The sequence below is a fragment of the Polyodon spathula genome, chromosome 3 (assembly GCF_017654505.1).
Source record: "Polyodon spathula isolate WHYD16114869_AA chromosome 3, ASM1765450v1, whole genome shotgun sequence".
In the NCBI taxonomy this organism is placed as follows: Eukaryota; Metazoa; Chordata; class Actinopteri; order Acipenseriformes; family Polyodontidae; genus Polyodon; species Polyodon spathula.
The window spans coordinates 55,038,560-55,052,147 of record NC_054536.1 but is presented as its reverse complement, the minus strand read 5'-3'; the positions used below and the strand labels follow the sequence as shown (position 1 = coordinate 55,052,147).

The window sequence follows — 13,588 nt, the reverse complement described above, 5'->3', positions numbered from 1 at the left end:
CTCTTTTAATTTCCTTCCTAGCTCTCTGAATTTGTTTTGCAGGGATTTTGGTCTGTCTCTTCCAATGTTGTTTGTACCGATGTGGACGACTACTACCGGGTCGTCTCCTGTTCGTTCTAGGAGCCTGTCCACGTTCTCAGTGATGTGCTTGACCGAGGCTCCCGGAAGGCAGCACACTGTTATAGTAAGGGGGTCCAAACTGCGAATTGAACTTGCTGTGTTTCTCAATATGGAGTCCCCAACAATCATGACCTCCCTTCTTTTTGCTGTCTGGTCACCACTGTCAATAGGGTCCTGGATGTTGTTCCTTTCATTCTCTTGTTGTTGGTTCTGCTCATCACAATTCTGAAGTGACTCAAATCTGTTGGTTGTTTTGATTTCTGGTGGTTGTGTTTGACGAAGTTTCTTTTTTTCCCTGCTTCTGCCTACCTGAACCCAGCTGTTCTGACCTTCTATCTCCCTGGTGGCTTTCAGTCTGTTAGGGGTGATGCAGACTTCCATGAATTGTGGGTGTGCCAGTTCCTCAAGATCCTGTTGCTGTCTCACTTCTTCCAGCTCCATTTCTAGCATACTTACTAGTTTATGCAAATCCTGGATCGTGCGGCACTTTACGCACACTTGGTTTAGCGCCGCTGGGTTTTCTCGGATTTCCCACATCAAGCAGGTGTCACAGATTACTGGCTTGAAGACCATGTTGAGGGTTTTTTTTTTTGAAGTTTAGTTTCTTCTGCAGCCGTCAACCTGCTTTCAAACTGCTTTGAAACTGCTCTGTACTTTTCCACGCCTGTACTTCTCCCACTCGCTGTCGCTTCCACTCGCTGTCGCTGGGAAGACTGCGACAGGTACAAACCTGGAGTGCCACATCTTGTCCTAGAGCTCTCACTGCAGATCTTGAGCTGCACAATTGGGGTGTCAGTTGTAAAGTAGTATTCATTGTCATGTTCATTTCCTTTCCTAAGCTGTTAATCTTCTTATCTAAACTGGAGTCATCTTCTGCTCCCACTCGTGCTGACTCTAGAAATGTTTTCCATCTTACTGTATTAGGAACCTCAAGAGGTTGTCTCAAACATCCTGTTCAATCTGAAACCGCAAGCTGGATACTGCTTGCTAGGGTGGCTAACCAGCCCCCATGGGATGAAATACTCTAGTCATAATTTTGCATTTTCTAATATTGTTTATAGTTCTTGACCCAACTGAATCATGGTTTTACCGTGCCCTGCCATAGATCCCAGGGATTCAACATGCTTGCTTTACCATCCATCAAATATGATTTTACCAGAGCTCGCAGAACTGTTCTAAAACATGAAAGTTATTTTACAGGGGCCTTTAAGGACACTACTATTACTGAGAGCTCACCAGAACAAATAACATGTTTGTTCTTTATTGAGTCTTGAAGCTTCACGGCTGAACACAGGAGGACATTTTTATTGTTGTTCTTGTCTAATGATTACATTTTTCCAGCTCAGCAGATGCTTTGTTGGATAGTACTGAGAAACAAAGTCCAGACTTGTTTAATTTAAAGTTACCATGTCAACAAGATTTTTTGGCAAACTGTTCTGGCTTCATACAACCTGTTCAGAACAGGTCAGGTTTAACTAACCCAGATGGAAATGTTCCTGGAACTGAGTTCCTTCACCTCTTATTCAACCAATGAAAAGGGTCTCCTCCAGATCAAGCTGCCCTGTGCTCAGTTACCTTCATTTTCAAACAATCTATTTGGCCCAGTCTGGCGTTCTACTTGAATCATGCACGCTAAAGAGAACCCATGGTAAACTATTATTATTATTTATTATTATTATTATTATTATTATTATTATTACACATGGTGTTTAATAGCGATTTTGTTACTGAGAAAGAAACTGAGAGGAACTGTCAGGCAAGTAGATAGATATGCATGTAACACAGATAAATAATTCATACAGTGGCACAGTTCCTTTAAAAAAAAAAAAGGAAACTATATAACATGGAGAGATTATATTAAATATGAATACATATGATATCTATTCCACATACTGCAAGTGTATGAAGCATTAAGTATTAATAATCTTATATTCTTTACAGTGTGTTATACATTTTTCTGTGGAAAATGCATTTTCTTGTTTGGAAAGATAATTGTTTGTTTCTCGGAGAGCTTGTGCAGCTTATAACTATTGAACGGGTTGATAATTCACTTGAAATTTTTCATGCGGCTTTAAAATGGTAGGGGAATGAAACAGGTTTAGGCACTGATTTTTAACATAAAATGTTCCCTGAGAATACCCTAAAAACTCAACTAATAATAGATTTAAGAGCTTAATTATTTGCAAGTGCACAATTTGGTAAATACAGGTAGCTTGTTTAATTTTACAATATTTCTGTAAATACTGAAGAACTACAGGTAGATACATTAAAAGGCTCATGGCCTTCTTTAGTGGGTTTTCTGCTAAGAAATATCATTGATAGAAGGTCACCTCATTGCATGTAGTGCTTGCAAGCTGTGTCTAGTGGTATTCATGCCCTATTGTGACATCACACACAGCCCTTCATAAAAGCATACTGAGTTGATTTTAAAATGGTTGTTTAGTGTTCAGTGAAATGTAGTAGATACTGTAAATGCCTGTTTTACACAAAAAAAATAAATAAATAATCGGTTCATAGCATTAACTTTAGCTCTGGAGACATAACTGTTGCTGTAGTCAGTTGTCTTTCACCACAGCTGTGATTGGCTTTTCTGCAATCCATGTATTCTTTTATATTCAATTTATTTATTATTATTGTTTTTAATATATACATTTGAATACAGTGTTTTCTTGTGTTTATTGTTTCTAGTCTTTGCAGTCTCCCTTTATCTGATGTACACTTTGATTCTTCAGTGTTTTGTAGCCACTGAGATATTGCCAGGTTTTTGTGTGACTGTGAGGACATGCAGGTGTCTAATCGTCCACTGAAAAAGGCTCCACGAGCATTCTTAATTAAACAGGTCTGCAGGGTCTGACACATAGCCACGGCATACCACTGTGGTCTGTAGTTTTTTGAGGATTGTAATATTCTTTGTCAACACTTGATATACTTTAATAATCACAAACCACACGCTGGAGCAGCACATTAAGGTAAATGACAGTAGAACTCTTTAAACCATCAGCTGGCCAGAGACAGGGTGTGAACAATTTACCATATTCATATTTCTTACAGTAGTTGGGTCATTGCAGTTTAGTTTATATCCAATATGATCCCATTGAAAAAAAACAAACTGGGTGAATATAGACTGTTGAGCACTGTACATGACTAATACTACGTTCATGTTTTGATTAGCTGCTGCTGCTCGTTTGATGACTACAAGTGTACAGCTGAATGGCTCCTCAACAAGACCAGGCACAGGCCTAAAATTGCTGTTATCTGTGGATCTGGGTTGGGGCTTCTTGCTGATTCAGTCACAAACAAGGAAACATTTCGTTATGAGGACATTCCTAACTTTCCTGTGAGCACAGGTAAAACAATATTTTGATTGTGCAGTTTCTGTTTTACACTAACATTGCCATTGAACAAGTTAATGAAAGAGAAAACTGTCAGGTGTGTGTGTAACAGGGCCAGGAGCCCTGTACATGAAAAGGGGGCAGGGCAAAGCCCTGCTATATAATGTTTTTGTATGTTGAGGACGATCGAGGTGCCATCCGCCATGTTATTGTTTTGTTTTTATTTTAGAACAGGGTCTCCCCCCCTGCGCCCCTGTGTCTCATTTGTGTTATTTTGTATTTGTGTTTTATGATTTATTGTATTTCAATATGACGACGAAAGCCGTGCATTTTTGTTTTGTTTAAATATGTTCTGGCAGAGGCGAGGTTGGCAGCTAATCAAGAAAACCTTGTGCAGATTGTGGCAGAGGCGAGGTTTCTTGCTAATCAAGAAAACCTTGTGCAGATTGTGGCAGAGGGGTAATGAGAGAATTGATTTATTTAACCCCTCGGCCATAGTAAATAAAAGCCTGCAGCTCTCTGCACTCGGACAGCCCACAGTAGGTTGACCCACTGACCGCTGAGCCCTTTCACCCTGTGCAGCAGGGGGGACACCTCTTCCCACGAGGGTTGGCGGACCTTTGTCAATCTCTTCCCCCTTGATATAGAATGCCCCCAATACTGAGATCACTGGCATCTGTGTCCATGGTGAACAGGAGGGTAGGGTATGGATAGGCCAACACAGAGGCCCAGGCCATGGCGATTCTTAGTCAGCCAAAGACCTTGTCGCACTGTTCTGTCCACTTGTACCGCCTCCCCTATTCTGTTAATTGATGGAGTGGCTGGGCTATGTCTGTGAAACCCTGGAGAAATCGACGGTAATAGGAAACCAACCCTACAAATCCCCTCACTTGACGCACCGAGGTGGGGGTGGGACAGTTTTGAATGGCCTCCACCTTTGCCGGGTCAGTGGCCACCCCTTCGGAGCTCACCACATGCCCCATGAACTTCACCTCCCATCACATTAAATGGCACTTCCCTGGATGTAGCTTCAGGCCAGCAGCCCGGATCCGGTCCAGTACCTCCCGCAGGTTCTCCAGAGCTTCTTCGAAGGTGGTGACATGAACCAGCAAGTTGTCCAAGTACACAGGCCGAGCACGGTATACCAATCAATACCAGCTCCATGAGTCGCTCAGAGGTGGCTGGTGCGTTGCACAGACCGAAAGACATGACCCAGAATTGCCACAGTCCGTGTCAGTCGGACAAAGTAATCTTTGGTTACGCATTGCTAAATACCAGTCCTGTCGTTCTTTTCGTTTATAGCTTTTGATTATCCTTGGAAGTAAAGCAATTAATAGAGTAATAGACATATTGATTTGCTGCTAACTGCACAATAAAAGAGAGTCACTGTTGGTGCTTGTGCACATGCAAAATGGTTGTTTATTATTTTGGTACTGTGTATTTATTTGTCGGTGAACACAATTACTGTTTAGGAACAATGACAATTGTCATTATATCCAAAGTTAACACAAGAAGCAGGACTCCTTCAATCAATCAATCTTTATTTTATATAGCGCCTTTCATAGTAGACCACCATCACAAAGCACTTTACAAGATGCAGTAACAACAAAAAATCAATAACACTTTAAATACAGAGAAATGCATAATACATGCTATACAGTAAAAATAATACATTAAATACAGTGAAAATGCGTAATACATGATATAGTAGCAACAATGCAGCAGCTAATAGCAGTTCCCTTTCAATGGAATGACAACCATTACCAAATGGGAACGACCCCTCTGACCGTCAATCAATGAGCATATATGAAAAAGCTGCCCTATCAGGGCCCTGCTGTGAGGGGGAAGTCCCCCCCCCCCCACCTCCTGTTGAAGAGGGACGTCCTCACAGTAACATATCGCCATTTTCTCTCTTACTCCACTGAGACAGGTCACAGATTGTGATAACTTTCTTGTACTGAATTTGACTGATTTTTTTGGTTTTTACCGACAAATTTATTGGATTCCACGGTAAAATCACGCTCTTGAGTTTTGTTAAGAGTGCTCTCGCCTAATTCTCTCATCAGTTTATGACTAGAGCTGGTTTAGACTCCTCATGAGGGATTGGTGAGCGGCCATTATTCTTTTTCACTGCACTGTAGTTGATATACCGCTTGGGGAGCTGTTGTAGTGCTGAAAGGAGACTCTGCAGGCTCGCGGTGTCGTCATCTACATCGATTTAATTGGTCAAAGCAACCAAAACCAAAAAAAACAAAAAACAAAAAAAAGCTTGGGCCTAGCACCCCTCTCAAGCCTCGGGCTTTCCTAGCATGGCTGCACATGCCCTCAGCGACTACGCCGACTGAATCGGTTGCATACCCTGGCATCGACCGCGGTTTTCCCGCCGATTTGTGAGGTTGAGAAAAACAGCGCCTACCCGGTCCCCAATTGACTCGGTACAGGTGTAAACATCTTCCGAGCCACCTACACCCCAGCACCGACTGCCCCCAGCACACTACACATCAGCACCGACCTTGGCTCCGATTGACTTGGCACCAACTGCTCGGCACCGACAGCGCTCTCCTCGATGCAGATCCTAGCACCAACTGATTCGGTACCGGTGAATCACTTGGAAGCGTCTACAGCTGGCACCAACCGCGCTCCTATTGTCACCGAGCTCAGCAGCTTTGCCTGCAAAGCCATGTCGGTCCAGTCGACTGGGTCCTCCGCAGCGCGGCGAAGCTGCCCATGCAGGACGAGCACCAGTCCTGTGTCAGATGCCTAGGGCCAGAACATGCAGCCAAAGCACTGGTAGGTGAGCTGGACTACTCTCCCTGCAGAAAGTTCTCAAGGAGAACTAAAAGACAGAGAGCAGCCCTTTCTCCAGCAGAGTCTCTTTCCTCGAGCCATGGGAGAATGAAATCAGTGGTCCAAGAGCCTCTGCAGAGGTCCTCCAGAAACCCCCTGCTACAGTGACCAGGGAGCTCTCACGCACAGCTGGGTCACCCTCCCCTTCCCACCACCGGTACAGAGGCGCAGATACCTCTCAGAGGAGGTGAGATGGTCACCGCCGAGGCGGTACCGCTTGTGGGGATGCTCACCAGGGGACAGTCGGTCGCCCCGCAGGCACCGCTCCCCTTCCCCATGCAGGCACAGATTATCCCCGTCACAGTCACTTCGAAGGTGCCCAAGCTCAGCCGAGCGGTACTTCGCGGAGCAAGCAGAGACTCTAAGAGCTCAGCAGACCATGCTGAAGACCCTACTGAAATCACAGGGCAGACTGCCCCCTACAACCAGGCAGTCCCAGCCCCTACAGTCTCGTTCCCCATCCGCACTACCTAGAACTCCTAGCCCAGGCGAGCTGTCCTTCACGGCATAGAGATCGGACTTCTCAGACCCAGCTACAGGTTGGACATGGTGGGGGGCTCCTTACCGCCCTGGACACATGAGTCGCAGAGGGAAGAGTTCAGTGCACTAATGCAGTGTGCAGCTGCAACCACGGACATCCCTGGCCGACAGAACAGGAGGGAAAGGGGAACCACTTCCTCCAGCAGAAAGGGCGCCCACAACATGCAAGCCAAGGTTGTGTAGACCGAGAAGGTGGCACTACTGGATGCCCCCATTACACCGGGGCAGACATTTTGGGCAACCATTGATGTGAGCCTTGAGAGGTCCCACAAGGCCACGGAGGTCGCCTCCAAGTTTTTGCGCCTTCTGGCTTACTGTCAGAGCCCACTGGGGTAAAAGGGTCTGAACACCGCCCTCGACTCCAGAGTAGACAAGCAGGCAGAGGCAGAGCCAGCGGTAAGGGACCTGAGGGGCCTCAGCTGCCTCCAAACCCCCCCACAACCGGACTGACCAACGGTAATGGCCCATGGCAAGGCTGCACCCAGGACTCTGGGGTTCTATCGACTATGCGACACAGGTACGCTCTACAATTCTGCATAGGTCCGCCACACTTCAAGGGTGAGCTCCTTACCACCGTCGAACCAGCGAGAACGATACTCCTTCAACAGGAGATTGCCAATCTTCAACAGCAGAACGTTGTACACCTGATAAGTCCAAGGGATGCCCTCAGCGGCTTTTATTCCAGGTACTTCCTGGTGCCCAAAAGGGACAGTGGTTTCAGACCAATTCTGGACCTCAGGGTCCTCAACTTGTTCCTCAAACAGAGGAAGTTCAACATGTTGACAGCACAGCGTATCCTCCAGTCCGTCCAATCAGGTGACTGGTTCACATCGATCGACCTGCAAGACGCCTACTTTCATGTCCCAATCCGTCCCGCGCACAGAAAATATCTGCACTTATTTGATGCAGGAAAATCAGTGTCCACTTTGAAGGTATACCTGGCAACAATATCAGTGTGCCACGACAAAATTGACTCGGTGTCCCCTGGGGCACATTTCCTGGCAGTGCAGTTTCTTAAAGGGGCTCAGAGGCTTTGTCCTCCCACGAAAAGTATGGTCCCAAAGTGGGATCTAGAACTGGTACTGCGGGCCCTTACGGATCCCCCATTCCAGCCCATGGCGTCAGCAGAACTGTGTCCTGTTTCATTGAAGGTGGGATTTTTAATAGCCATTACGTCTGCCAGACGAGTAAGTGAGCTTCATTAAATTAAAACCCACTAAGATAAGAAAGCCATTTTATAAAAGTGCTTTTTTAGTCTTGACTTGACTATAACGGACCCAGCTTCCCTGACAAATGAAGGCAGAGCATTTCATAACTTAGGAGCTCTACAAGAAAAAGACCTACCTCCCTGAGGCAAAGTGCCCGCCCCTGTGTGTATTGTATGTTGTGTGTTAATGTTGGTGTATAGTCATTGGTACACGGGATATAAACGGGTCTTTGTAACACGAGTGTTTAAAATGTATATTTGTATTTAGGCACGAGGATTGCACAGCACTTCACATGCAAGTAAAAAGTAATAATATGTGAGCACGGGGAATTGCACTTTAGTAATTCATGTGCAGTTGTACCGCGACTCCAATTAAATGATTGATTAGCAGTCGAGTCTCGGTACAGCTGCATAAAAGCAGCATGTTTTCACATACTCAGGGTTGTGTGTTTGGTGAGTGGAGAATGGGATTGGAGACGGAGGTAATAATAATAATAATAATAATAATAATAATAATAATAATAATAATAATAGTAGTTGTAGTTAAATATCTGATCACCAGGTTTTGTTTAGTCTCTTTTGTTTGTCTGTTTATTTTGGTGAAAGTGCTGTGTCCTGCTTTTGTTTGTTACAACCGTTTATTTTCTGTCTGCTGTTCATTCATTAAATGCTGAGCGAGACCATTCGCTCAACTCCACCAAACTCCACCTCTCTCTGTTGCTTATTTTTTGGCTCTGGTCTGACGCCACCCACTCCGGCCGTCTTTGTGACACTCCCATGTTGCTTTTGTTGACCCTAGGAATAACCAGCAGCCCTGCATCCTGTGATCTCAGAGTGCGGTTTGGAAGATTAGAGGGTCAGTAACTCTTGCAAATAACTAGGTGATAATCCATTCAGAGCCTTGTAAGTTACAGCAAAATATTAAAATCAATTCTATACTGCACAGTGAGTCAGAGAAAAGAGGCCAAAACAGGAGTAATATGTTCACTTTTCCTGGTTTTTGTTAGAATTCTAGTGGCTGTATTCTGAACAAGCTGGAAGCGGGATACCACATGTTTTGAGACACCAGAAAAAAGTGCATTACAATAATCAATTCTAGATGAAACAAAGGCATGCATTAGTCTCTCGGCATCAGATATGGAAATAATTGTTTAGCTATATTTCTCAAATGGTAAAAAGATACTTTAGTAACTTCCCTAATATGAGTCTCAAATGATAGATCAGGATCAAAGATGACCCCAAACTCTGAATTTCTAGTTTAAGTTTTGATGAGAGACTGCAGCGGTCGAGCACATTGTAATCCCACATTTCCTTTAAATTGGTTCTGTGATCCCACTAGCATAACCTCTGTTTTATCGGAATTCAACATTGTGACATCTAACACTTGGTGTCTGTAAGACAAGTAGCTAATAACACCCAGGCAGAAGAAATTCCTGGTTTTAAGGACAAATATAGCTGGGTATCATCAGCATAGCAATGGAAGTTCATCAATGACTGCGGATAATGTCACCTAACGATAGCATATATAATGAAAACAGCAAGGGACCTAGAATGGAGCCCTGTGGAACACCACAGACAACTTCCGATAATGCCGATTTTATGTCCCCAATAGAGACGAACTGAAACCTATCAGAAAGATTAGATTTGACCCATGATAAGACAAGGCCAGACAGTCCTACTGTGCTTTCAAGATGATTTAGTAGGATGGAATGGTCTACAGAATCAAAGGCAGCACCTAGATCAAGAATAATTAATACTCATGGAAAGCCCGAGTCAGAGTCTATCACCAGATTGTTCACAACTCTGAAAAGGGCCGTCTCGGTGCTATGTGCAGCATGAAAAGCCAGACTGAAATTGTTTGAATATACCATTAAGAGTATTCTTTGTAACTGAGTTGCAACAACTCTGTCATAACCTTATCTAAGAATGGTAGGTGGCAGATTGGCTTATTGAGGACTTTAGGGTCCAAATTGTGTTAAGGGTATGCTTTACCACAGCTACCTTAAGTGCTGAGGGAACTATTCTGGAGGAAAGTGAACCATTTATCAGTTTTTAAATGTGGTTATTAATACACAAAGAACATCTTTTAATAGTTTTGTAGGAGTAGAATCAAGAGAGCATATAGTAGCTCTCATATATTGAATTAGCATTCTGTTCCCATAAGATACTGGAAAACAGTAGCAAGTCAACCTCCCTGCCCAGTAGAGCAAGCTTTTTGGAAAAAAAGAAGAATAGTAATCCCCACCACCAACAACAGGTAGTAGACCTGAGAATAATTTCGCATCCTAACTTTTACAGCAGTCCTGATTTCAGAATCTCAAATGTTCTGTTACTCATATCATTTGTGCCAGCATGTACAATGACCACAGACTCTTTTTTGTCATTTTAATAACATGTGCACTCTTGATTCAATATCCTTTACTTCTGTTCGAGGGAGGCAGGTAACTAGCCTATTTATGGGATTTTTATGGCTAAAATCACTGTTGACAATGCATATAAATGAATCACCTACTAACAACATCTCACCCCTGTTTTCATCCAGCACTAGGAAGTCATTGCTAAGTGCTTGGAATCTATTAGCTGGATCAATCTCCTCTACTTGTTGACTGCTGGGTGTCATCCTCCTCTTTATATTTTTTTCTAACAGTTACTCAGTCCCCACTCACCTCCTGCCTTTCATCCATATGTACCTGCTCAGGTCCCTCTACCCATACAGTTCCACTGTCATGCTGTGGCACTGAAACGTCACATAGAGCAGGGGACAATTATAAATTTAAGAGTCTTTTTCAGTCTCACCTGCAGTGTCCAAAACTAACAAAGTGTTATTAATTTTATTAAAACTATTTTCAATTAACCGCTCATTTTTGTTTATGCTTCTATGTATTCCAGATTGTTTTTTCAAGTTTGGCATCCTTCTGCATTAAAAAATATGTGACAGAGCACTTCTTGCAAATGAAGGCTCCCTTAAATTAAATTCAAATGTGTTGACCACCATATACATTTTACAAGAGATACAGATCAACGCACGCATTTCGGAATCCATTATGTGTGGAAGACAATAAATAAATAGGAGTTGTAATAATTTAACAAGGAAGACAGCAGATTAAAAAAATGGTGAGAACTGAGTAAAAACAAAAGGTAAATATATAACATAGGCTATGAGTGACTTACCCCTGTTCTGGACCCATGAAAAACAGCACAGCTGTTCTTCAGATACTAATTTATATATCCAAGGTTTGGCACAGTACCTGTGCCAATCTGAACCAATTCACAGGGCAATTCAAAAGGAAAGTAGCCACACCCTACCAGATTAAGTACTAGCAATGTGGAACAAGCTACTCAAACTATTTAGTCAATATTAATAAGCTAAGTAAAATGAACTTGCAAATCACAATAAAGCCTCAGTGGAAATCTTCAGCAAATCACGGGATAAAAGTGACATCTGCCTGTTCTGGACTCTAACTCAGTTTTGCTTAGACTGAAGTGGTTTTTCAGATACCAATTTATATATCCAAGGTTAATTAGCACAGTACCTGCGCTAAATCCCAACCTGCAGCTTTTATATAATCAAGACAGCTGCAAGTATTAGATTGACAGTGTTATAAAGCATCTTGTATAATTTAGCTCACTACTAACCAAAGTCACTATCATCCTGGGGAAACCATGTGCATTTTCAATGTGACAGGCTAGCTTTTGTTTCCTGATAAGAATGTTTCGATCATGCTAAACCCTGTTTTTCAATGGAACTGTGTCATTGCCAGTTAACAAAAAGGCTACTTGCTGAAAAGGCTCCATTATTGACCTTAACATCAGGGTATTGGAGCCAAGCTGTAAATAATGTGGAGTAAACTGTTGGCTGAGTGCACTAACTAGCCTCTCTTGCCTTTCACCTCTGCAGACCTGGATTCAAATCTTGGTTTAAGTTAAATTAAAATGAGATTGGAAGTCTCAACCTAGTTGCTAGTGGTCATTATTCCACATTACAAAACCATTAAAATCTTTGCTGCCCAGCAAGATTTTTTAAATACATTTTAAATGACAAATGTGCCTCTTTTTACTGTTAAGCTCCACTCAGATTTGAGAATAGTAAAGCAAAATTGAAGTAGAAGGTATGAGGGTGGATTTTATTTGTTTTGGGGTTTTAAGACTGGGGTTACTAAACAAACACTGACCTACATGAATGTGATGATAACAATCAGACCAGCTGATAATTAACATTACCTTGACAAGTACATTTGAATGATGGTATTAACCAATAAATCATATTTAAAAATTAATATGAATTTATTTTGCAATTGTCCCAGCAGAGCAATATCTGCTGAGCCTTTTGATGACTAGGCTACATAATCGTTTTATGGGACAAAATGACATTTATTCAGTGGAAAGACACATATTTACATTACATGTTTTGTTTATTGCACACCACAATTTGATTAAATACAGTAAAATGTTATTTGAGGCTCATTGCCACACATAACCTGGGTTGATTTCTGCATTTATTACCTTTATCTCCCTAGAAAATTTCCTTTAATTATCATCAAATGTTTATTCATCTATGGTGGCTGAATCATTCTCCCCATGGAAATACATCTCCATATTCCAATAATAACATAGTGCTTTTAATGCTTAGAGATGGCAAACCTGGTCTTGTGTTTGTTAGAATAGTTAGACACGTTCAGTGTGCAAATTAATATGAACCTTATAAAATAATTACAAAACCGTGTAACTATTTCCCGGTTAATTAAAACAACCCATGTCCTTATCTGAATTTGAGAGTATTTCAGTATTCAGAATTTCAGTGCCAGAAATTAAATATACAGAAGCAGGTTTGTATATTTTATTCATTTTCTATTAGATCCAGCCTTCAAATTAATATTTAGGCTCCAGACTTAATCAAGTTGGTACTCCATTCCTAGCTGAATTCATTTGTCCATTTCCAGCCTCTTAAGTGCGAGAGCTGATTCAATCAGCTCATCTTTTCTTGACACTGACCTATTTAACTCAGCAAGCCCACAAAAGGTAATGCTTTATAAATATCGTGCCAATTTGGAAACATTTAAAGTGACATATAACAAAAGAAACCAGAATGTTTTACCCATAATACCTAAGGGGGAAAAGATTACCTGGGTGTAACAGTGATAAATGTAGCCTCTGTAAACAATGCTACAGATTCAGTTTGTAATTTGTTTATTTATTAATTTATTTATACACCTTTGTTTAAGAGATTTAGTATATAAAAGCATGGGTAAGAAATTATGATGCATGTATATATTTCCTCATTTCTTAATACCTTTACTCACTCAAATGTCAGTGTGGTGTTAGTTCTAAATGCAGAATCCTAGGTTCTCAAACTGTTTTTGATTTTAGCACCTTAAGGTGATTTAAATCCTTACGGTGGCATCCAGTAATAATGATCCCAACAGGGGTTCAAACAATCGCTATAGCTTAAGGAGAGCAGCTCGTTGTTTTCTCTCCTGATATCCAGTTGCTCAATTCTTGCAGAAGGGTTTAAGATTGACAGATGCATCTCAGTGGTTTAGCC

At 42.1% G+C, this 13,588-nt stretch overlaps 1 protein-coding gene across 1 annotated transcript in view; it reads left to right on the top strand.

Annotated features, from left to right (window-relative positions):
* The first annotated feature begins 1,663 nt into the window (after positions 1–1,663).
* The window catches only part of LOC121313195 (purine nucleoside phosphorylase-like), a 35,591-nt gene continuing 23,666 nt past the window's right edge, over positions 1,664–13,588 (top strand). Inside the window, exons 1-2 of the mRNA XM_041245499.1 lie at positions 1,664–1,768; positions 3,292–3,467. Coding sequence (XP_041101433.1) covers positions 1,746–1,768; positions 3,292–3,467 — 199 coding nt within the window. The 5' untranslated portion in view covers positions 1,664–1,745. The remainder of the gene's footprint in view (positions 1,769–3,291; positions 3,468–13,588) is intronic.